The sequence below is a fragment of the Rhodnius prolixus genome, unplaced genomic scaffold (genome assembly GCF_049639745.1).
Source record: "Rhodnius prolixus isolate KJV_2025 unplaced genomic scaffold, Rpr scaffold_6, whole genome shotgun sequence".
Lineage (NCBI taxonomy): Eukaryota > Metazoa > Arthropoda > Insecta > Hemiptera > Reduviidae > Rhodnius > Rhodnius prolixus.
In genome coordinates this window covers 5,962,185-5,988,454 of record NW_027411634.1, presented here as the reverse complement: position 1 = coordinate 5,988,454, position 26,270 = coordinate 5,962,185, and the positions used below count along the sequence as shown (strand labels likewise).

General features: G+C 34.7%; 2 protein-coding genes across 7 annotated transcripts in view; one reads left to right on the top strand and one right to left on the bottom strand.

The window, feature by feature from the left end:
* LOC141461151 (A-type potassium channel modulatory protein KCNIP2-like) overlaps window positions 1-26,270 on the top strand; it is a 319,616-nt gene that overhangs the window by 215,002 nt on the left and 78,344 nt on the right. The window lies entirely within an intron of this gene.
* Window positions 15,996-19,189, bottom strand: LOC141461260 (uncharacterized). Of its 2 annotated transcripts, none has more exons than XM_074142137.1 (2): window positions 18,593-19,189; window positions 15,996-16,433 (listed from the first exon to the last, which is right to left on the bottom strand). In XM_074142137.1, the coding sequence occupies exons 1-2, from the start codon at window positions 19,042-19,044 to the stop codon at window positions 16,400-16,402; spliced, it is 486 nt and encodes a 161-aa protein (XP_073998238.1). In that variant the 5' UTR covers window positions 19,045-19,189; the 3' UTR covers window positions 15,996-16,399. The 2 variants fall into 2 exon arrangements, 1 of the variants encoding a protein (XP_073998238.1); XR_012462702.1 differs by lacking the exon at window positions 15,996-16,433 and adding an exon at window positions 17,252-17,452.

Sequence of the window (26,270 nt, the reverse complement as noted above, 5' to 3'; positions counted from 1 at the left end):
TAAAACATGTTCTTATAATTTTATAAAACGATTACAGTCGTATGAGTTCAGTAATACTATTTTATATTTAATATCTTTACAATGAACTAGCCTAGTATGATTTTGGATATAAAAGAAGTGTGAAACTTAATTAATAGAGTATAAGATTAGGGTAGCTTTTGGTGCTAAGTCGCCTTCTTCTTCTTGATGTCTTTAGCAAAAGAGGGAATGTGCTGATGATACCTGTAGCGTGAGTTTTCAACGTAAAAGCGGAGATGATTTCTGTTTCTCTACTGAGCGGAAGTTGGACAGCGTACGGCGTACTCTAGGCTCTTAGCTATGAAGTAAAGATGCGACTCCTGCACCTCTAACAGAGAGATTTATATTATTACTCTCTTAGAAGTATCTTCTTCTACATTACGTGGGGTTTGTCTAGTCAGCACGAACCAAAAGTTCAATGAAGCATACTGGACCAATCCCCTAGTGAGGGCCAGGATTGTATAAAAATGATCATACAGGTTTCGAGACCGTAATTTGTTAAACTTAGGATTCAAAATTGGCGAGGAATCGGTCAAATAAAAACAACTCCTCGTCTTTTTGCCAACAGTAAACTGTAACTCAACCAAACCGCATAGCCACGCCCTGAAGAAGACAATATATTTGTCGAAACGTTGGCAAAAAAGACGAGTTGTTGTTTTTATTTGGACCGATTCCTCGCCAAATTTTGAATCCTTAATTTATAAAAATGATATTTGATCTGGTATTCTCTTTCTAACTTACATCTACAACGCAGTTTTACGAACGCTTTACTTTCCAATGCTCTGGAAATACTCCATAGTGAAAATGATACTGAAACCCAATAAACCTGCACAGCAACCTAGCTCCTACCGTCCAATAAGCCTTTTACCTGTTTTAGGGAAAATACTGGAGAAGCTTCTGCTAAGACGTCTAATCCCTATAATAGAGGAATTGCTACCTGAACATCAATTTGGTTTCCGCGCATTTCATTCAACAACTCAACAGCTGCACCGTGTAATAGATACCATATCCTCTTCCTTGGAGCGTAAACAGTACTGTTCGGGTGTCTTTCTCGATGTGGATCAGGCCTTTGATCGGGTCTGGCACTCGGGCTTACTGCACAAACTTAAAAATCATCTTCCTTTCACCTACTATCTAATCTTAAAATCTTATTTAACCGATCGGTACTGCCGCGTTCGTCAAGGGCAGGCCCTCTCGTCCTTTATACCCATAAAAGCTGGTGTCCCTCAAGGAAGCATACTGGGCCCTTTCCTTTTTCTAACATACACTGCTGACTTACCTCTTTCCCAAAATACAATAGTTTCAACATTCGCTGATGATACTGCTATTCTTTCATCTCACTCCGATCCGGTGCAAGCCACTCAGAACATTCAAACTCACTTAAAGCTTCTCGAAACCTGGTTCCAAAAATGGAAAATTAAAATTAATGAACAAAAGTCAGTACACATTACGTTTACTTTAAGAAAATCTGCGAGTCCACCAGTTCAACTGAACGGTGTAATGATTCCTCCAGCTGACGTAGTACGATACTTAGGACTGTACATTGACAAGAGACTCACGTGGAACCCACATACTCGACTGAAACGACAAGACGTGAACAGACGCTACAAGCTACTTAGTAGACTTCTTGACCGCAGATCCAAACTCGACGTGAATCACAAACTGACTATTTACAAGACTCTGTTAAGACCTATATGGATATACGGAGCAGAAGTGTGGGGCTCAACCGAACCCTCTAACTCCAAACGCCTACAGACATTACAATCTAAAATCCTAAGGAAAATCCTGAATGCTCCATATTACATTTCTAACCTTACCATACACACTGACCTACCCATCCCTTTTGTCACTGACCTAATAAAGTCTCGCTACCGCAACTTTCACAGCCTCCTAGCTCTCCATCCTAATCCTCTTGTCCAACAACTCTCCTCTCCTCACCTTCCCGACAATCCTCCTCGTCGCTTGAAGCGAAAATGGCCTAGAGATCTGTTGTGATTAAATCTTTGTGAAAGAGTTTCACCAGTGGGTGATTGCTCTAACCATGACATTAGTACATGTGAACTGAACCACTAAGATCTTATTTACTTGATGCAACAATCGTTGCAGTTGTAAATATACAAATAAAGTGAAAAAAAAAAAAAGAAAAAAAAAAGATATTTGATCAACAAAATGCAGCTGTCCCAAAAAAAAAGGTGATTTGGCGATGGAAGAACTGAGAGAATGGGAACAATCGATGAAACATCGCCCCCTATGCCCTAAATTTGTGGGCACCCCTCTCACTTCCACGTATTCTTAAAGCTAAACCAAAATTTGTGACTGGGGACGTTAAAAAAAGGTGATAGTAAAGTATCAAAGGGTATTTTCTAGTCTAGAATTGCACTTCAGATTCAAACATTTACTAAAAGAAGTTGGGCAAAATTCACCAAAAAAAGGGATAAAAGTAAAAATAAATAAATAAAATGTGTACACGAAAAACCGAACATAGACTTTCATCGTGCAGCATCTTATTTTCTCCCTTTAATATCTAGCTTACATTTTAGGAAATTGCAATCGATCTTTTGGCGACTGAATTAAGCCTTGATATCGTACATAAATTCTTATTTCCTCCATATTTCCCTTTCTACTTCCCCCAAAGCCTTTTATATAAATATATATATATATATATATTAAAAAGGTACTATTGGGTAGAAAAGTGAAAAAAAGATCGACAGCTTTCCCTGCCAAGTTCTTTTCTATATTTCTAAAGCTTTTCTAAAGCATTGAAGGTAGATAGGGTGAAGAGGCTTTGTTTAATAAGATCCTCATTAAACAAAGGTCATTAAATCACTCATGATTAGAAGAGGGAAATGATCGCTGAGAATGACACGCGTGTACTATGTGTGTGAGATGATGCAGTGCGTCAGATTGAACAATAGATCAATCAATCATCTAGTGTAACTTAAAATCATTGATTAATAATTATGATTACAGTTGATTTATATTACTAATCATGATAGCTTGGTATATAATTGCTAACTTCCTGTGTAGAATTATTGTTCCAGCGTACTGATGAACGTAATCAAGATTAGAATTTGCATTGCGATAGCATTGCTAATTATTGTGATTGTTTATCCCTTTTATTTTGGGCGCCGAGGGGAGTGAATGATTTATTAATTACAAAAGGGAAGAAATTTATTGCCAATTCCATTTAGGCTTTCGATCTACAAAACCAGGTACCTGAACAGTCAGAACAGGAGACCCACCTTTAATATTAACAATGTAAAATAGATTATAATTGTGCCCTGAAGATGAACTACTTTCTGAAGCTGAACAAAATTAGTTCGAAACGTTGACGAACAGATTTTTTATTTACTAATAAACTGCCCAAAACTTAAGACTCCTCAAGAATAACATCAACGACTGGCCCAAGATCGGCTAGTCTATTTTCAAATTTACTTTTTGTTCATATGCTTAAAAAAAGGGGGGATCTGGAAAGATTCGGGACGTTTTCAAATAACCTAACCTACAAATTTTCTTCCAGGAGTCCTTAAAATGAACTTAACACGAATTAAGAATTAATATTAATTCTCAGCACCCTAAGATAATTTAATCATTCCTTCCATCCCTCTAAAAGGGACTAGCTGAATATAAAGGCTGATAAATTTTTTATAGAACTCGGAGTAAAAAAAATTTTATTAAAATTTAAAAACTAACAAATGAAATACAATTTGAAATTCTGAAAATTAGGGATGAAATTATTATTTAAAAAAAATCATATTCAGAATCAAATTATATTCTGCTTTTTCCTCTCTTTATTTGCTTTTCCTTTCCACCAGTTCTTCGTTTTTTTCTATTTTTTCTCCTCTTTAAAAACCGCTGCACAATGAACACACAATAACACACCAAACAATTGTTTCAGTGAATGAAGTTTGGGGTAACAGAAGTACAATTATTCTGATCTAGATCAAACATTAAAGTTCTTTGTTTAAGTTCAAAGTTACCCAATTTTTTGTTTTTCTGATGAAAATATTTAACAATGAATGATCCTTGTCCTTCAAAGAAATCAATAATTAATCAAAAGGTCCTCTCCACTTTGCGTAGATTCCAATGAGGAGGAGGATTTCAAACATATAATAATGGATATGTCCACGTTATGTGGTAGAAAGGAAACGAATGTTTGACGACATAATACAGGTATTTAGATGCACCATTTCGCTAAGAAGACATAATATTCTCCACCAACATCTATGTGCTTAAATCTGTAGCAGAGCTAGCAATGAAATATGAATGTATTTAAAAGTTATAAGCCGATTATAATGAATGCAAGAAAATGATTAGAGAAGGATTACAGTGATTTTAATTTCGGTTAAGCTATAAGGATGGCAGGAATATAGAGTACTGATCCATCAATTAGTTGTAAGTTTGTATGTAAATAGTTGTATATAGTAGAGGGATGTGTGAAGCGAATGTATTTGTAGGTAAGAATGGAGAGTGAGTGATATTCTAGTGATAAGCACCTAGACGATGCTGGCTGTATGGCGGAAGTCAATGCCAAAAAAAGGCAAAAAAAATTAATCAAATCATAATTAAGTAAATAATACTTAATCACAATTACCAAAGCTTTTGAGAGTGGCTTCAACACTTAAATGAGAGACCATCTTTGGGCTCCAGCTTGAAAAAGAGCCGGCTTAGAAATGATTCTTACAAAGGAGACTTGAGAAAACATTACTAGAACCAAGACCGATGAGCAATTAGCATTAAATCATTCCTTTTACAAGCTAAGTAATTTAGCTTAAGCAGCAAAAGCTACCATTTCAACAGCAGACTTACCAGCCATCTTGATGGGACGCTAACATCCGCCGAGATATATCTTTTACAACCAAGAAAACGTTGACTATTATACCGGATGTAATCGACTTCGTTATTTTTGTTGCAAAGCAAAACCATATCGGTTTCTGTCCATGGTTTTCATAACTATTTCGTACTATTTTAAACTTTTTTTTTAAACGATCCAAACATACAACTGTGAAATATGTTTACGCATTTGTTTATTTTAGTCGTTCATCTTTCACAAAACTTTCCCATATTTAATTTGTTCAATTTCGTAGATTTTGGGCCGACACTATTTCTATTATAGTTTTGGCCCATTTCTGGACCTGGTTGAAATTTTGATAGCAGATTTTGATAGTTTTAATCTTCACCAGCTTTAGATGAATTGATGAAAAATAAAAGTATCCACCAGTAACGAGAAAACGTCCAAAGTAACTCCGAAAGAAAACTATTCGAGATCAAGTTGAACACTGACATACGTTATTCACTATTAATTGAAACGAAAAATTTCTTTTTTGACAACGCTAGCTTTGCACAACATCTTTTAAGAAACTTACTCTCAAATTTCCATGTTTTCTTGGCTTTTTTGGGGTTTTTACTCTTAAGTTCATTTGTCTGTCACTTTATTTACTTTATTATTTATTTATTTTTATGTCCATTTGTCAAGCTCTATGTAGAAAAGTGTCTTTTATAATTTAAACGTAATTTTTATTATTTTTCTTTTGTAACAAAGGAATAGCCGTTATTATTTTGGGATAGCGGTTGTTATTTTCTCATTTCTCCAGAATAGAGTAATAAAAGACAGCGCTCTAACCCTTGGTCCAAGGAGAATCCCAGAGTCACAGCATCCTCTCTCTCTCTCTCTCTCCGTGTTCACTTCAATATTGTACCACCTCTGGACCCACAGAAGAAGACTGACTGGCAAAAATCTTCTATGCTCGATATTGGAACATGATTCCCAATTTTCACTTTATTGGGAAAACACAAAATAAATCGTTGATTTTTTTTTTTTTTCAATTTATTGCCAAGGTGAACAAGCTTTTCCAATAAAGTGGAAAGAATATTGAAGTAGTGAAAAAGAAAAGCTCGTGATTTTCACATTTTTTTCTTTTCGCTTTAAATTTTTGAATAAACTTAAACAGGAAATAGATTACTTAAAGTATCCACAATGGGCTTTAGAGAACTGGTTGAACTTTAACAAGGAAACCTCCGCCACAAGTTGATATAGAGGAATATCTTGGACTGTACGAAGATAAACGCTTCTTCTTAAACCCAAATACAGGACTGAAACTTAAAACGCTTCTCAAGCGACTTCTAGACAAAAAAAAAACCTTCGAAACCATCTCTTAACACAAAGTACCATTCTTCAATCTACTCCTAAAACTGATTTGGTCTTAAGAACTCGAGTAATAGATTTCATCCTAGAGTTCCGAAATTCACAGCCTCCAATCTCTTTTAGCCAAAAACAGTCATATTTTGTCAATCCATTCTGAACCCCAGACCCCATTAATAAACAACCTGCTCCAAACTCGTTATCCCGAATTTCACTTCTTTCTTCTTCATCATCAAAAAAAAATCCCTTAATCCATCCACATTATTCCTAATCATTCTTCTCGACGACTGAAGCTTTGCTATCTCCCCTTCAGTGTGAAATAATGGGATAGTTTGACTAGTGTTCCCAGAAAAAGTGTAAAGTGTCACTATTGTGGGATTTCTTCCTTCGCCCTGGTATGTGTTAAGACGGTTTGTTGCTGGTCCAGCTGGCGTTTCAACAGCTGTTAATTTTCAAATGAATGAATTGGTTTTTCTATGAAATAAAGTGTTACCAAAATGAAATATTGTAGGATGCGCCTACTTTATATCCCGTTTGAAACCAATATCGTTTCCGTTATTAAATTTTTAGCCAATTTTCATCAATAATTGGAAATGATTCATCAACTTTAATTGAATTTGGTCGATCTTGCTGAACTTTCCATTTTTCTTGGCGTTCATTTTGATATTATATTTTGCTCTGCTTGTTGTGATTGTCTTAATAATAATTTTCTTGGCTGATCCCTTGATCTCCTTACAGAATCTTCAGCTGCCCCAGTTCTGGAAGAATACCTCCAGGAGCTTAGCGCTTTTGACTTTCTCCTCTTTTTCGTCCTCTCATGCAAAAAAAAAAAATGATTATTTTAAATAAAATAAAACTTTTCACATTCTGACAGATAAACTGTTCGCGATCTGTTGAAACGAAAATTAATGGCACTGAGTTCTAAAAATTATCAAATTAAAGATTATACTGGCACTGATTATTCTGTATCGTGGAAAGCGTTCAGGTAGAGTAGGAAAGAGTAGATGCATCTTATGCATTATTTAATGCGTGGAAATTCTAAAAGGAAATTAATCTTTTTCCTGCGGAAGAGGCGATATATTTAATTCATGAACATGGTTGGTTTTCATTAACTTGAAGAAACCATAATCAGTCATCAAGCAACTGCGGGCTTTGCACTCAAAGTATGTTTGTAATCCGACCATTATATAAGTCCTTAATCTGTGGCTTATATAGGAATTAGAGTTTAGAGTTCTTATTGAAAAGTCCTCTCAGCTACGAGAGGTGATGATGTTAAGAGCAGAAGAAGGGCGAGGCTACCTTTGCTTTGCTCAGGATTAAAGAGAGATTTGGGCTTTCACTACTAGTTTCTGAAATCTAGTTTTTATAAAAAAAAAAAATAAGAGATAAATAATGTCGGAAGTTGACTCACAAAAAAATGACTTATTGGAGATTCTGTTTCATACAAAAATGGTGGTTTTATTTATCTACTTCCTGTAGGTTTAGGGTACTACAGCCCTTAAAACAGACCTAGATCCTCCTCTTAATAAGTTCTTTCCCAACTTCTTAGTCGTTTGCTACCACACAGTTGGCGTCTCCAAGCAAAATATGGTTCTTTACGAAGAATGAAAGTGGATGAATTTCAACCTTTTTTTTTTTTTTTTTTTTTTTTTGGCATCAGTTTTCACTATTAGCCAGAGTCTTCTGTAATAAAGTTCTTAATCTTTATCTAGGGAGGCTTCAATTACGTTTATGAAGTGAACCAATTCCTCATAGGCTTTCCTGTTTTTTAGAATTTCAGGGAAAGTTATATCACCCGGCAATAGATTTTTTAAATTTTTAAAAAACAGATCTCTTTGGTTTGTATATTTGGAGCACGCCATAACAATGTGCTCCATGTCTTCCAGGCTGTCACAGATTGTACAAAGAGGGGATGCCTCTTTACCTATCCTATTGAGATATTTTTTACATACGCAATGATCGCTGCGCAGTCTATTAATAATGGTGACATACTGCTTGGAGCACGCTCCATCGCTGAACCAGGGTTTACGACCTACTTTTGGAACCAAAGATTTATAGAATTTCCCTTTCGGTGATTCTGAATAAATCCCCTGCCACTTTTCATTTATCTTCTTTCTAATGCAGGCTTTAAAATCACTATATGGCAAAGACACCGATAGCAACGTACCGTTCACTGCAGCTTGTTTCGCCAGTATATCTACCCTTTAATTGCCCTCTATTCCGCAATGGGCCCTACTCCACACCAACCTTACTATTTTATTATCATTTTTTAGTTCTAGTAATTTCTTTAGTATATTTATAATTATGTGATTATACTTTTTATGCATTTTGATTGCTTTTAGTTTATATAAGGCGCTTTTGCAGTCTGAGACAATTATAACCTCTGAATATAGCATTGAGTGTGCATATTTAAGCGCTTCCAAAATAGCTACTAATTCAGCTGTAAAAACTGAACATTGATTGGGCAATTTGAAGAGGGCACCAGTATTTCTAAATGGGTCGAAGTATGCACACCCCACCTGATCTTCGACCTTAGAACCGTCCGTGTATATAGGATAGCTGTTGGGAAAATTCGTGCGAATTTCCTCTTGAAACACTGCATTACGAATACTACTGGGCAATATGGAGAAATCTTCCAGAAACCAAACCACCGGAGACATATTTATTATTTCATGGAAATCACCGTTGAATAAAGGCAACATATCACTGTTATACACTAACTGTTTGAACAGTGCTACTTCTCTGAAACTAGTAGCCATCGGGGGTGATTCTTTGTATTTCCAATATCTGTATGTTAATTCTCTCCGGTTGAGTTCACATATTGCAGAATAGGTTTCAGAATTTGTTGACATTATTTTACACAGATATCGGTCGGATAGCATTTCCCATCTGAGCTTTATTGGAAGTTCCCCGGCTTCAGCGTGTATTACATCTATAATTTCAACCTTAATAAATGGTACCCCTTAAAAGTCACATATAATCCAGTTAGTGAACCCAGAAATTGGGTTTAGTGAACCCAGAGGCAGACTCTAGCTCAGAAACAATACAGGGTAAAGTAATCTCCTATTTTCTCTGATGGGGGCTCAATGTCCAAGTACCAATTAGGGTATCGTGGACCCAAGATGGGAAGCACATACTTTGCTATTAACATTTTTTTTCTCCTACAAATGAAAAAAAACAAAAAAAAACATAGCTATAAGTAGGATTCGAACTGCGAATCTTCTACCCACAAATCCACTCTTTATAACCCAATCACTTACACCAACAACGACCTTTTTGCGTTGAAGAATGTTTGGCACAGCTTTTCAGGATCGAAAGCAGAATTATCTAGAATAATTTCTACATTAATGCGATCTTTAGACGCCACAGAAAGACTGCGTAGTTAGCTAGTAACCTCTCTCTTTGTGGGTTTTGGCACCAGGAAATGGAATGGGATTGTAAACACCAGAGTGGAGCGGAAGTACCCTTTTACTGAATAAGTTTCGTGTTTCTTTTTCGCACAAATTCTCGAGTTTTAATAGAATTTGAATACCCAAATTGCGATAGGTGGATGTTTTTTTAAATTTTCGCCTTAAATTTTATAAATATTAATGATAAATGCATCAAATCTAATAAACAATTGATTTTTTATTGGGAAAAATAGTTATTTATTTAACAAGTGTGGAAAGTAGTACTTTTCCTCACGCGAGGCAGGTGCAAATTGCCGAGTGTGAAGAAAATACTTGACACTCGAGTTAAATATTATATTTTTTCTGCAACCATTAGATTTATTAACTAATAAAATTAAAAATTTCATTTTTACAGTCTACAAAAAGTAATTTATTTATTATAAACATTTATTGTTATATTACAATTATTTACATTACTTACGTATTTACATTACTTATTACATTTTCTGCTGTTTCTTTTATTGATGGAGGAGTGATTTCTAAACAGGCATCACTAGAATCCATTTTAAATTTCTATAAGGTAACACTATAACCTTTTTAACTGTTATAATTAAAAATATCTAATTATTTATTAAAGTATTATTTTTATTTCTATATTCCTTTCAATTTTTATTTTATTTTTTAATATTCGTTTTTTAATTATTTAGATAAAATAAATTTAAATAAGCTTATTAGAGTTTTACAGAAAATATTTATGTTAATAACAAAACTTCTTATATCAAGGAAGCACAATAAAGTTTTTCCACTCACTTGTGAGGAAAGTGACACTAATGGGAATTTCCCCCCACTAGTGTGGGAAGTTGGGCATTACACAGCTGATTTTAATTGAGTAATGAGAACTTCCCTACATGGTTGCAGAAAAAAGTAATTTTTTCACACACAAACCTCACTAGTTTACATATTTGTTACAATTTATGTAACTTATACACACATACACATATAATCTTATGTATCCATACATGAGTGTGGTTAGGACTTTGAAAAGATCAATAAGGTCAGAGGTTAAAGTGGTGATAATTCACTTTTAGCAAACAAGAGAGCGTCTTTCAAACTCTGCCAACGTTTACCCAAAGAACGCTCATAAATTTTGCTGAAAATATTATCGGCTTATATTTTACTTAAAGTTCGAAAACGTTTACCTTATAAAGTAATAAATTTATTGCGCAATAAAGTGTTCATTAACTTTTGTGATATTTTGGTTTCCGGTTTTGAAAGATTACATCTTTATTTGTCTTCATTTTTAGTACGTAACTATGCGCAAAAATTGATATCTGCTAGGGAAGTAAATAGCACTTCTGTGTTGCTATCCATGTACTAGAATCTGGTTCAGTACCAATCGATATGTCGAAGTAATTGTTGGCCAGATATTCAGTTAATGTCTTTTTAGGCGCAGTTTCGGCATACCATGTTTCCGGCATTCAACCAAGGTACGTTCATTAAACCAAGACCGTTTCCTGTCGCAAATTTACCAACAGAAACTAATGCTCCTTCCTCTATAACTCACCAGGAAGGGATGATGACCAACTGTGGTGAATCATCCAGCCAAGGATCTCATAGCTCCATAATCCTATCTTTTTTGCGAAATAATTGTTACCAAGAAATTAACTTAAAGTTTAAGATATTTCGGGTTTATAAAGCGCTGTGATAAGCAGCAAAAGGTACTCTTAAATCGGCACTTGTAGAGTCAATAACTCAAGAAGGTTGCTTTTTCTGATTATTGATAGATAGACCACAAAAAGCTATTGTAATTTTAGGCGTTTGGGACGGTACAACAAGGGAACTCAATGTTTCGGAGTTGTCCCGTCTATCGTTTACGATAACGATCTTCTAATTCCAATAATTCCCGTCCAAGTTAAAATGGAAGTATATTTTAATTCGGAAATTTCCAACTGTCTAGGATCTTACCTAAACCCTTCAACACCAGTCGTCTCAGGTGTGCCAAAACGGATTCATTGCACCTCACTCTTCTAGTTTCATCTGGACGAAGCTATTTAAAAAATCCCATCCACAGGAGAGAGAGGAGGTCGGGATTATACCAAAGACCCGGGAGATACGCTGACTCTCTTCCCAGGAAGAGAGGACTTTTACGTCTTCTCTGGATATTCCGAGGACGGCCCCATTAAGTCTTTCTCTCAATCGCAAATATCACTTCTCCTAAAGCCGCGTCATCACAGCCTCCATCATTTGTAAAAATATATTTGATAACTTTAAACTTCAAAATAAAATTTAAACATTGAAAAATAATTTATATTCATGCAACAATTCTGAAAATTTAATTTAAGTTAATGAACTTAATTAAAGTAGAGTGTACTTTAATTATTTGAACCATAAGAAAATCGAATGTCTGCTGTAGGCATTAATTCAGTTAAAGTAAAATTATATTTTCCAAAATAATAATAAATCACAAGCGAAGGAAAATTATTTATGAAAATTCTCTCAGCTGTATATTAGCTGTAATATTATTCAATACGGCGAATGTGTTTGTGTAACTTAATTTGAGTTATATTTCTCTGTTGAATAAATGTACTCATTTTAACTGTTGAGTAAAACTCGAAGAGTCTTTTGATGCAGAAAGTAACTTCGCTGAATGTTTTAAGTTAAGTAATTGGGTAAAATAAAGACATTCAGTTTATAGGAAAGTTAAATACTCAAGTTTTGGCCAATAGAATTGATTTCACTCATTAAATTTGTAAATCTGGAAATTTTCATTGAAACTATATATTCAGGGAAAATACTGGGTTTCACAATATTTCTTTGGCTCATTTTCTCTGAACACATTCATTTCCCTTATGATATATTCTAGAAAAGGGTTGAGATAAGAAAAGAATTTATATTTGGCATTTTAAAATTCGGAAATTACTTTAATTCTACGTATATCGTGGGGATTAAATTGATGCTAAATGCCAAGAATGTTCCTCCTGGGATCAGTAATTACCCAAAGTTGGGCTATCGTTTAGTTTTGGAGATCCAAAAAAATAGAAAAGCAAAACCTAAGGAATTGTTTAGAAACCAAAGAGCTCGTTAAGAGGATGAATTACAGGAATTATGGAGTATCTGCGTGCTTACGGATTCGGAACAAAAATTTGGTAAGATCCGCAGTGCTGGAGTAGTATCTTGGATTTTATCCGGTCATAGCACGCATGTTTATTGTATCTCTGACCAATTTCGGATATTCATCCATCATAAGGGGTAGAGTAATCAACTTGGTAAAGTAATCACTTACTTTACCGTCTTGCACAACACTTGCTAACGAATCAAAACTTGAACAAAAATCAGTAAATCACCTCAAACTGCGCACTACTTTTCAAACTGTAAATGAAAATAATGTAACTTTATAGGAAAACTTCTTCGATTAAAGTTTACAGTAGAAATCTTGGGGTCACTTAATTCCAACTTGGAAGAACTATAATGTTGACCATTAAATACTAGAAAATTATATAAATGGCCAGCTTGTTTTTGCGGTTAACCTTTACAGAGAATCTTTTCCTGTAATTATAAACTATGAGGTGAAAACTTTATTAAGTTAGACTTGTTAACAAGCCAGCTAATAACTGTACAACTCTGGATGTATTCCATAAAATAGAAAGACAATTATAACTTGCCAAAGTATGTGTAAGAAAGTTTTCTCTAAATTAATGGAGGATAGGTTTGAGGGTGGGGTAATGAGGTTTAAGAGTTTCATTTGTGGGAAGGAAAAATAAATAAGATTCTTCGTTGATCGTAGAATGCAAGGTAGCTCTATAAGAGGATCTTCAGGAATCTGTTTAATGCGTATTTAAAAAAAGGAGCAGTCTAAGGGTGCCTGGAGCCCCCTACCCCATAAAGCCGTGTAGGCTCCAAGCAAAGATTGAAACTGGAAAGTGCCTTCCAAAAACTAAGTTCTGGGCTAGAAGTGACATCTTGAAACTTTAAACAATTTCTCGGGGCAAATTCCCCGGGCGTGCACCCATCTGAGCTATTTGGTGGCTACTTATTCTACCTGTCCTGTTTAACCTCATCAGTTTCCTTATATTCCATTTTGGTTTCTTCAAAACTTTAATCTCCTTGTTTAAATCCTGTTTCTGTGACGTTTCCTTCACGGTATACTCCTTCTTCTACTTCCTCAGCTGATGGAAAAATCTAATAATTTACTAGGAATTTTCCCAAAACTGAGTTCATCCTAGTTCCCAAATTCTTAAACCTGTAAATATTCTATAATTCTTTCTCGTTTTTTATGCCAATCCTTAAATATCGCTTCACGCAATCCTTATCACATACTCCAGCGCCGTCTTACACTTCCAGATCACCTGTAGATTAACAGCAAAACAACGCTTCCGCAATCAGCAATTATTTTCCGCTCCAAAATGATCCTAAAGCAAACTCTCATCAGAAATTTGAATGAGTTTTACATCGTTTAAGGAGCTGTGGGGTTCAGCCAAACCTACAAACATACGGACAGTACAGACATTTCAATCAAAACTACTGCCGACAGATAGCTGACGCTCCTTTCTACGGTGACTAACCTCACTCTTCACTACGACCTCAACATCCCCATTCGTACAAACAACTCGCCAAGTCTAAATATCAAAAATTCCATACTACTCTCTCGACTAGCTCTAATCCTCTTGTACAGTCTCTCGCTTCTTCTGACATCCCTAACAATACTCCTCGGCGACTGAATCGCCAGTGGTCCCGCGACTTCCTTACAGTCTGAAGGACCAAATCTCTCCTCTCACACAAAGAGCGTGCTGCCGCTGGGTAGCTTCTCTCTTCCTGCTCTTCCCGCACCAGTTCATCTTATTTACCTCCTATTTTCTTATTGTATATATTTATACAGATTGTAAATTACAAAATAAAAATAAAAAACTCGTTTAAAACTAACTACATCATAGTTTTTTTCAACATATTGACTATTTTTTTATTTAGACATTCAAAACTATAAGAAAAGTGTTATGTGTGAATCTGTAAAGTCGTTTCGTGAATCACGCATGTTCTTGGAGGAGATGTCTCCCAGTAGAGGGAATACATTAAAACTTTAGATTTGTAGTTGAAGTTGTCCTTTTAGGAAAGATGGTCGCGAAGTCTGCGGCGTTAGGAGAGTGAATGCATAACCAGGTAGGGAAGATAGTAATTATAATGATTAGGAATCTAAAAAAAGAATGCTGGCAAAATATATTTTGATATAATGAACTATATTTTTCGCGTTTTATTCTTAAGACTATTAAAATAATTTACAAATTGGAGGAACCGTTAGAAGCTGGGAAGTGCCGTTCCATTTATTTAATGATGTCATAAGAAAGGGGTGAAGAGGGGCAGATCTAAAGACAAAGTTGATAAATTGTTGTTCTTCAGAGTGGTCATCTGAACAGTACAGAAGGAAGCCTTGACGCTGTGGCGTAGATTGCTGGCCGAAAGGGTGAGAAGTGGTTGTGATTGGGAGAGGAGAGAACTTGGTGCTCTAATCAGGCTAATGGTGTTCAGAGTAATCTCTACCCAACTACTACTCTACCTCTACACAACAACAACATCACCTTGTATTTTAGCCACCCAGTACCTTTGCCGTTCGTTTACAAACACATAAACAGCAGGCCGGATGTAATGGCTGCCTGCCCCAATATGGAAACACCTAGAGAGAGAGAGAGGGATTCATGTCAACCAACCATCATATCTCGCTAAACCTGTAAATGATTATTACTCTGTTCCAAATTCCAATTTCTCAGTTGTCCACTCATAATGCTGACCTCAATCTTTTATTTAATTTTTAATCTTGTGGTGTTCAGGGTGGCCTCAACTTTTTAATTTTTGGTAGTCCAAATTATGTTTTAGATTTACATTTGAATTGTTAAATAAAAAAAAAAATCTCAGTAAATACAGATTAAACCCCATAAAGATTTTTGCTCGATTAAAACAATATATGGGGAAACAACACTCTTACTTGCAATTATTAGAATTCTAAAAATTATACATTTTTCACAAAATTTATTTTGACTTGATGAGCAGGATATATGGGATCTTGGGTAAGGAGAAGGTGAAACCAAATCGAAAGTTTTAACCGACCCTCATCGATCCCAAGCCAGTTATTGGCATGCCGCGTTTCCAAGCTTTGACAGCCCTGCAACATTCAACCTTTTTTGGTCACCAGCCCAAAATAATGATCCGGGGGCTAGTCCAGAATCATTTTGGTGGACCCCTCTAATGCCAGGTTAGAAGTCAATCGAGGTTCTTCAAGTTATGTAAGAGTAATGCCTATTTTAGAATTAGAAGTCGTGATCAGAGACGACTAGCAAACGTACTCCAATATTAACCATTAATAGGGCCTCTATCCGCTCAGCTATCGTGGCGCCTTCAACTAGTGCATACATTGTTCGGGGTATCGTCTGCTCAAACTCCTTTCCATACTAGACTGCCATCCCAATCCACTATGCCGCTACATAGCCTTCTACAGATCCTTCTACAACATACAGTCACAGAAGACTAAAACATATCCTACTCTTAACTCTCTACACTAGCTGCAGGTTTTTCCTCTCCTTTTTTCCTTGCATTCCAATCCTCCTCACCTAACTTTTCTCTTACTTCACTCAGTTAAGAAGGTTGAAATGTTTTTAAATATTTATACTTCTTTATTTATTTTATGTATTGTATATACATATTTATTCTATTATTGTTCGGGGTTGCCCTTAATGGAAGAAACTCAATTTATAGTTAATTTGTTCTTCTGTCTAAGTTCAAATAGATTCTTCCTTTAATACCCACTGCACCAAGAAGAGATACTAATAGATCAGATATAAATCATTCAGTTGATCGTAATATATCATCCAGATAGAAGATCACAATTGAAAATGAAGCTGTAGATAGAAATAAAGGGATATTATTGTCTCACTTATATTAATTAAAGAGAAAGTAAAATAATAAATGAATCTGTTGAACAAAAAAAAGGCAAAGTAAAAGAAAAAAGTTGTTCAAATAGCGTGGAGATAAAAGCGATAAGGAAGGTGGATCTTGAGCGAGATGCTGGGAGTATTACTAGGGCTGTGTTAATGGCCGACCCTTACTAAATATAGATATGGATCTTTTCATACCCTTGACCCTTCCACGAATAAAACGGGAGACCCGCTAACCGCTTAATCTACAGTCTCCTATCCCAGCCTGACCCTCACACCTGTAATATCCTATCATCTAAAATGTACCCAACGCTGGGAAATTCATTAGTCATTTTCTATGTTTTGCTTTGACAAATTATCTCCTTTGTTTCCGTCACTTTCAAAAGGCAATTTACAATTTATTGGAAGATGAAATATTTTCATGTTATTAATTATTCATCAAAATTAATGGATACAGCAAGAATCAGGAATATGTCTGATCTTGAAACTAGCCATGTTCTTTACAAAATGATTACTCGTACTGTAAACTTTTCGTAAACAAATATTATTTCAGGTCATGTTTTTGCTGCGCATTTTGATTAGTTACCAGCTGATTTGATTTTACCTTAAATTAATTTTTTTGTTTGACTAATACCACTTAATGGTTGTAGTTATTTTACTTCCTGCCTACATAATGCTTGTTGGCAGTACTGCCGTGCTACTAAGTTCGACTAGTTTTAACATTATAAAAAAAAAAATGGTTTAATTAAAAAACAGAAATTATATTTTCATATAATCAACGCATGACATTGTAATAAAAACTACGTAGTAGGTCCATAAAAAATTTGAAACCGATAAAATTTATTGCTAAAATTAATAAAATATAAAACATATCATTTTCTTGTTCCCAAACACTTATTGAATAAATAACACCCAAGCACATTCTCATGAAGAAGTAAACGAAAATATGGACACACAACAACAAAACGAAAGTAGCTCTGTACCTGGAAAAATAGTTTTCCTCAATTAGTTGGCTTTTTTTTGGGGGAAGGTGGGGGAAAATAAGAAAATGTTTAAAATTAGATATAAACTGCATTCATGGCATGTTCAGCTGGTAAAAACCATGTGGGAGGTTCTTTCACTGATTGGTTATATCAAGTGGCAGACATCCTGTAAATGGAAAATCCACGAGCGATTTCTTCAGGGATCGTAATGTCGTTTTGGCGGGGGTGGTATCCCAAATTTTAGCAACAATCAATGCTAAACCCTTAAAATGTACGCACAAAGTTGCAAAGTTGTTGATCTACGCAATTACTAGAGTTTTTTTTTTAGCATCAACATTGGCCCAACAACTCTAGCTCATCGTTATCTACTGTAAACTTAACTGTAGCTTGCATTTTTATTGAATCCCTGACCGATTTCGGATGTTCGTCCATCATTAGAGGTATATTAATCGTCAGCAGACGTCACCGTCTTGTCTGCTTTTCTGCTTAAATTCGCCTGTCCCCTGTATAAAATGTAACTCCACCTTTACAATTCTAAAACACTATTCAAACACTGAACGTACAGGAACCCTTAAAGAATTTATTTATTTTTTTATATTTATTACATTATTATTGTTATAAAATAATTCATTAACATTTTGTATAACACTCATACACACCATGTAACCTTCCCAATTAGTCAGCAAGTATAGTACGTGGCGGAAATATAGATAAAACCGAAAGCTTTATACTAAACGGTTTAATGTATCCACTGGTGATGGATGAATATCCGAAACCGGTCAAGGATTCAATAAGCATGCGTGCTATGACCGGTTAAAATCAAAGATACCACTCCCAGCACTGCCCACCTTACCACATTCTTTGGACAAACACTACCCCAGCAAATCTTTTGAAGATAGCAATGGATTTGTCTTTAAAAGTTACTCCCTTCAATGGTGATTCTGTAGATTCAGCAATACCGATAACAAGTCATCAAGGGAACATTGTGCTCCTCCAGTTCTCATTGTTCTTTCAGATATCTTGCCAAAGCTCTCGGAATTGTAGCTAAACCATTTCTATTGGAAGCGCTACGGGAGGGATATGGAAAGCCTTCAAAGTTTTGGACAGTACTTTAATAAGTTTTTAATTGAATGTACTTACTTTTTCTTAAGATTTTTCTCTTTCATATAAAATCGATACAGTAACATCGGATTACTGCTCTCATATATCCAAATGAATGTAACCACCACTGGTGCATGATCATAAAAACAGAGGTTAATGATGGTTCCAATGCAGAATAAATGATGCACCAGCATAAATGGACTGCTGGCCCCATATTCATAAAATAATAAATCATGTAAATAATATCCAGAAGAATTGATCAATACCAGCTGATCAGCCATTGTATTCTCAGTTCTTACAGCCAATAAATTGTTTGAATGATAACGTGTGACCGCTAGTCCCGAGATAACAGACACAATAGCATTACAGAAACCAGTAAAATATAACGCTAGCATGTAGGACATTTTGAAAAATCTTGCTGTAACGTATACACTTCGCCAAAGTATTGTTGAAATTAGTACACCGCCTAAAATTATAGCGCCACCGATCATATTTAAATTTAAATAAATTACAAACACTTTAATTGAAATTCTTAATATTTATAATTAAAAATTTGGTATTTTTTTTGGGGGTAACTATAGTGAAAATAGAACAGGCGAATTTGGAAACCATGACAACTGGAAATACTCGTATATCGTGCCGAAGTAATGCTACAAAGACAGCTTCTTTCCTGTCCAGTGGTTTGCACATCCTTATCATTATTAAGATTTTTCTAAAGATAGATCAATGTTATCACGAATTGCGAACCGTTGGTTTGATCTAAGGATTTTTTGTTATTTTTCGAGCAAATGGTTCTTTGAATTTTTTTTTTTTTCGTAAACTTGGTACATTTATTAAATGCTCATAGATTTACTATTTAATTCATTTTTGTAAAAAAAATTGGGCGTTGTTCAGGAAGATATTGAAGTAGGGCTACCCTGTAAAATTATACAGTCGAGCCTCCCATAAAGGACACTCTCACTAGCGACCACCTCTATTTACGGACAGTTTTTGGATTTCCCCGTTTTACCCCTATACCACTTTCTATATAAAAGAACCTCCCGCCTAACGAACACTCTACATAACGGACCGCGGACATTGATTTTGGGGAACGGATTAAATTGTTCACCTCCCACCAACGACCACCTTATTACTTAAAAGTTCGTTTGACGCGGTGATAAAAAGAATTAACCGCTCTCAAGTTTTTCTGGTTTTTCCTAAAGTTTTCTGAATAAGCTCCATACATCTTGCACCATTTCAATCATTTTTCAGTATTACTTTGAACGAATAATATTATTTTTTCCGATATCTCTCTCAAACGGAAGTGGTTTAACTCTAGAAGAGAAAATAAATGTGTTGGGAAGATTTTGTAAAAACCAAATCGAGTCATCGTCAACTTACCGAAAGGTTTGTTCTATTTTTCTAATAATAGATGATAGTATGGTGATAATTTTACCATAAATTATTATTGTTATGAATAAATGTGATGATTATTATAAAGATTATTAATTAAGTCAATAATATGTAGTTTTTTGATAAAAATTTTTGGATTATTAAGAAAAACTTGATGCATATCGTATACAGTTCAGTCGCCTCCGTCCACGACACCTAATTGGTAGTTGTTCGTTAAGCCCCGCCTGAAAAAATAGGCGATTACTTTACTTTACTTTATGCAGTTCTTTTATATAGAAAGTGTATAGGGGTAATACGGGGAAATCCAAAAACTGTCCGTAAATGGAGGTGGTCACTAGTGAGAGTGTCCTTTATGGGAGGCTCGATTATAGCTGCAATAATTATGCAATTTATGTACGTTTTTAAATCTATTAATAATAAACAATTTTTAAATAGATATTTGGAAAAAAAACCCATATTTTTTCATTATGGAACTTGCCTACCTCCATCTAACGGCCACCTCCAAACAGCGGCCACTTTGCTTTCCCCCGCCAGTGTCCGTTATTGAGAGGTTCGACTGTATTACATTATTATTTAATTTTACAAACTGTTAATGATTAGTTATAGCTCAAATATTATGGGTTTCAAATTGTAGTTAGAGTGAGTGTTTACCACTCTAGAGTTATTTTGTTTTACTAAAGTTATGTGAAAGTCTTTTTTAGCAGAATGGGACAGGCTCAGAGTAGTACAGATGTTACTTGACGGGAGCTTTAGAGCTAGTAAGTGCAGACCGACACAGCTTCTATCGGGAAAAATCCATATCCACTCCAAAGTCTACTAAAAAGTATCTTCCTTTTCACGTTATTCACCCGGTAATATGTCACGTATTCAATAAGTTGCAAGAAAGAAAACATATAAAAAGAAAGGTTGTATCTGAAATATCCGCTAGATGGCATAGGCTGTACTAGTTGGTTATATTTATTTAACCAGAGGAGTCTCGTAACTCACAATCGGGCTACAGAGTCTTCCTGAAATGATTACCACCAATAAACAATTTCGTTATTCCTATATTGTCTCTTTCTCTGGCCAGTGCAGCTGTCCCATATCCCATATCTATCTATCGCCTACCGCTCTTGTAACGAAATCTCCTTCACGAACACTTCTTTGGCCAGCTTTAAGAATGTATTTTTTCCATAGTTTTTCTATTTCTTTTAATTTTATGTTGGAATTATTAGTATAAGTCTGATAGAGGTATTTTCTATTTTCCATTTGTTTTGATTTGGTTTTTCTAGTAAAATAAGAATGTTCTAGTTTCATTTCAATCTCAGCTGGAGTTTTACTTTAGCTTTCCTTGGTCCACGACTTTTTCCCTTACGAAACCCCCATCCTTTTCACCGAAGAGCTATCCCATCTGAGGCACCTTTAAGGGAAATTTTATATGGAACTTACTAGGACTACCGTACTCGGATAGCTTCAACGATATCTGCAGCCACGAAACAGGTTTCATTCTACGAAAGCGGAGAACTTGAATTATGTTTAAAAACCATTCTATCAAAGCTTAAGTCTTTGATAAAACCGTTTTTAACAGATAAGTTTTGATACTTAGGTCCAGAGATCAATCAAAACAATATATTGAAGTTTGTTGTTCTTGAAAAATTAGAAAAATTTACGAATTCACTAATAATTCATTTAAATAAAATATTGTTTTTTGTTTTTGTTTCAGGTAAGAACTCTATTTTCAAAAATTTGGCGTACCCTTTAACTTCCGCCCAGACCGAAAATAGAAAGTGATAAATAATACAAGTAAGATACAAACCAATAATAATGGCGTTAAATATAGTCTAACAATAAAATTCCACTTAGGATTCAGAAATAGATAGAGATAAAGAGAACCAATTTGTTGCATGTTTAAACATGCAATAATGGTGTGTGAATGAGTAAACTATGAGCAGCTTTAATGTGAACCAATTTGTCATATTTGCACTTAATGGCTAATATTAAAACCACATTGGACGCACTATAATTTATGTAGGACTATTGGTTAATTTAATCCTCGCTTATTGAAAGTTCTTCTTTAATTAACTAAAAGTGATCTAATTAATTAGAAAATACCATTTCAACAATCTTGTGAGAAAAGCGACTTTCCCTTACTTGAAACCCGAGAAATGATAATACGTTTTTAACGTAGTTCGAAATTATAATTTAAGGAAAGCTTCTTTGGCAGGATTTTTCCCTATTTTAATTAATGTTGGCCACCCTCAGACAGGGGAAAGATTTGTACCATCCACTTTGATGAACTCAGCAGAAATGGTTCAAAATCAAAATCGATTAACTGCACCTTAGCGCTGGCCATTCAGCTAGTTTCATTAGATTTGTTTTTTAAAACTCCAAATTGATGAATATTATTATTATTATTGTGTTCTTTTTAAAGGTGCTCAACATCTAAGGTCCTTCGCACCTGACAATGTTGCTGAATGACACTATACTAGCTCGCTCTAAACTGAAAACAATCATTCTAATAAAAAACACTCATGCATATAAATACATTCATCCAAATAAATACAATCACACACATTAAATCTAATCGCGATTTGTGATGGAGTACTTGATATTCCTCGCACCACATTAATAACCTAATCTAAGATAAAAACGTATTTACATACTTTCATAATTAGAGACTAGCATAGTGTCATATGAGACTATATAAATAAATCTATATCTTTAAGGTATTGCAAGGCTTTCCTTGTATTGTCTTCATTATCGTCCAGTATCTCTTTCATGCTATTATTACCCATGTTTTAACTTCCGCCTAGCCCATGTATATCTGGGTAAATTCTACGAAAATATGATGGACGGATAGTATTACATTGCAGGTTCCACATACGGGTTGCTGCTCACCTCTAAAGATATAGCCATGGAAATTGATGAATAGTTATTATCCTAATCCCTTATTATGCATCCAGGCGTAAATAGGCACATACATTGCACTGAAACTGCATTTAACCAGGGTAACGAATCTCATTTCGTCTCTCCTAGATGTTCCCTAAAACTAATTTCCTTGGGCCAGTTGTAGGATATACGAATGAAAATTATTCTAAGTTAAAGAAAATTTTTGGGTTTACGACAATATACCCAAAAAAAACTGGAAAATGCAATCAGTAAGACTCCTCCTAACAAATTTGATATGACACCTAATCATTCCTCTTAAGAGAAATTTAAAAAATACACAAGAATTCCAAACTTTAAAAGTAAATTGAAAAAATTGGGACGGGGCAACTCTTTTCTTTATTAATAATTAACATCTTTACGAACAAAAACAAAAAATTGTAAATTAATAAAAGCCTAACTTTATTTTTAGCAGTTCTATCAAGCAGGAAATTACAACTTTTACTACTAAAGTTATTATTACAACTTTCAAGCTGCAAAACTTCTTTTGCTCCAAACTGTTTATCCTGTAAATTAGCTTTTATATTAATAAAAAAAATTTTTTTTTTAAGATCTAAAATCGCAAGCAATTAAACATTTTCTCTTTAAAAAGTAATTAAAACACAGAGAAAATAGATTAAAAAGTTAATTGTTAATTTTCTTGCATAAAAATGAGTAAATTATTTTACTATTTTAATAGTATCTATAAATAAATAATATAAGAATGAATATTAATGGTTAGCGTAAGAATAAAGTGTGGAGTGATTGCAGGAAAAAAGAAAAACCAGATAGATATTAATTTCCTTATTTTTTTATACAAAAGAATATTAAATAAGGAAAAATCATAAAGGAATTTCCCGTAGAGAAAAAGTAATCAATTTATTTTAATTTTTACAAAGAAAATGGTGTAAAGCAGCTTTTTACAAAGTTCCCCCAGGGAGCAACCCTAATTAAAGTGTTATATTCACTAAGTCATTACTCGCTAAAAAGGGGGAGTTAGAAAGGAGCAAATCATTAAAATATCCCCGTGGAGAAAATGGAAATGATCCTTGATAATATGTAGCACAAAAAACCCTACAGTTTTACTGGAATGATACTCTAGAGGGAACCGCCACAGGCAAGGCTGCCCTTAATCGAACTTTTCTAGTCGAAAAAGTGGTGGGGGAAAATAATGTGGTACAATATTAACGCCAAGTTATAACATTAAGGTTAAGAGAAAATCTCAAAGAAGTGAAATATCCATTCTGATTGGTGGATTTTGATCGTCATGTTACATTCTCTATGGTGAGAACCAATCGTAAATATGGAGTTACAGTTTTCAGCGAGTTCTTATTTTTTAAGATTTTTCGTTCTCATTTTCTAAAAGGGGGACTCTCAAAACGGGTGTTTTTGGTGAAACCCTTTTCCTTCAGAGGAAAAAGTCTCCCTAAGGGAGGTTTCTTAAAAGTAAAATGAGCACTATATTTAATTATATTTATTCCAATAACAGATCAAATTAATGTTAACATTGAGCGATCCCAGCTGAAAATACTTATTGCAATGATCGCTTGATCCCAAGTTTCTTTAAGGATACAGGGTTTTCTCCAGTCGTTTTTTTCGCACTATCTCCTCTGATTTCCAAGTGAAAGAAGTCACTACGTCACTATTACCGATTGTAATGCAGAAAAATAAGGGGGATTATAAGGAACCAGTCCTTTTTTTACCAGTCACTGACTGTTCACGGTTCAGATCCATCTATTGGACTCTGTGGAGATATTTTCTGGACTTAGGATGCTGTATAAAAAAAAGGAGTAAATGGGTATTAGTATTTAGTTCTTGGTATGGTCCTATCAGTTCCAACTGGAAATCTACTTTGTGTCCAGTCAAGCAGAGACTACTGGAATGGTCACGTGATGGCCTTTAATTCCTTAAAAATAAACTGTTAATGCCTGCAGAGTCTTCCCATATTCTCTGTCCTAAATAGTCCCAACACCAGTTGCCAAAACGTCTGCCTAATAAGTTTTCTTCACATCTATTAGTAGAAATTCCAAATGTAGTGCCACAGAATTAGGGAATTCGAAAAGTTGGGGAAACTCGATGTGAAAGTTTCAAAGGGATAAGCCAGGTAGGGCTCAGAACTATAGAAGCTGCTTTAGAATCAGCGTGTACAAGGACACCAGTATACCGCTCGGGACACTCAATCAGGGCATTGCATTCACTCGCGGAGGATTCATTCTTACTCTCTCTTCACGACGTTACTCTACTCGTCATCCTGTTTACGCCAATTCTTTTAGAAATAGCCCATATTTAGTTTACCATAGATAGTAATAGTTGTGATTAGACATTAAACTTTTAGTCAATAATATTATCCTTTATTCTATTTCAGCCGTTCAGCCTCCCTAATCAAATCACAATATTCCGCTCTATTCCTATAAATTAATAGCTACTTAGATCACCTTTCCGTGGCTGTACTCATCGACATCAACCTCATCTACCATTTAACAACACAAACTAGAAACCTAGTTTTAAAAACTATTCTCTGCTACCTTTAAAGGAAACTTAATAGTTAAAACTATCCGAGCTTGAGTTGATGCTACTTGCTTGTGGTATCTCTCAATAAGACAACAACTCAATTAGGATGCTTATTGTTTTAAGACAATAGATCCATAATAAATTCAATTAAAGTCTCAAAAAAATCCACACAAAGATAATTAGATAAAGTAGTACTGATATAATAATACAGTAACCTGACAGTATTAATATTTTCTGTAATAATTATAACAAACTTGGCTTTAGAATAACTGACAAAATCCCATTGTCTGTATTATTATCACTTCAAAACAAAAGTGCTAAGTAATGAAAGCTTCATCCAAAGTATATATTTTATTCAAATGTAATATATATCTTGAATAAATTACACAAATTTCCTTCCGCTCGACGCCCCAAACCTCATTCGATCCGCTTTTCAACAAGAAAGTTCTTATTATGGTGGGAGGAGTGTAACAGATAACGCAGAATCCAAGAGTTTGTACCGTCTAACTTGGTTACAATCTTCCAATTCTATGCTCCTTAGGTTTTGGTTAGCAGCTATTAACTTGTAGTCAGCGATGGTAATTTGGATCTATTCTTCGTGGCACATTCAAAGGTTTTTGCTATTTAAGGAACTATCTCTAGTTATTCTAGTAATTGGAGGATGTGGAATTTAAGGGATTCAATACAGTTATACTTCTTTTGTTAAGGCAGTATCCAACTAAGTAAGGTTGTAGGAGTTGCAACTTTCAGCATCCTTTAGTCTGAGAATCTTTCGACATCACCAATCTCTGACTCCAGGTAAATCTCATAGAACTTTACCTTCAAAAGCAGAGAAAGCCACGCAGTAATTCTCTTTTTGTCCGGTACCTCATTTTTGTCCAATACCTCATTCAAATCAACTTCTGCCCCA

Coding starts and splice junctions, on each gene's coding strand:
- LOC141461260 (XM_074142137.1), bottom strand. CDS start 19,044: ATGATCGGTGGCGCTATAATTTTAGGCGGTGTACTAATTTCAACAATA. Junction 16,434..18,592: donor GAGAAAAATCTTAAGAAAAA/GTAAGTACATTC, acceptor TTCTATCTACAG/CTTCATTTTCAATTGTGATC.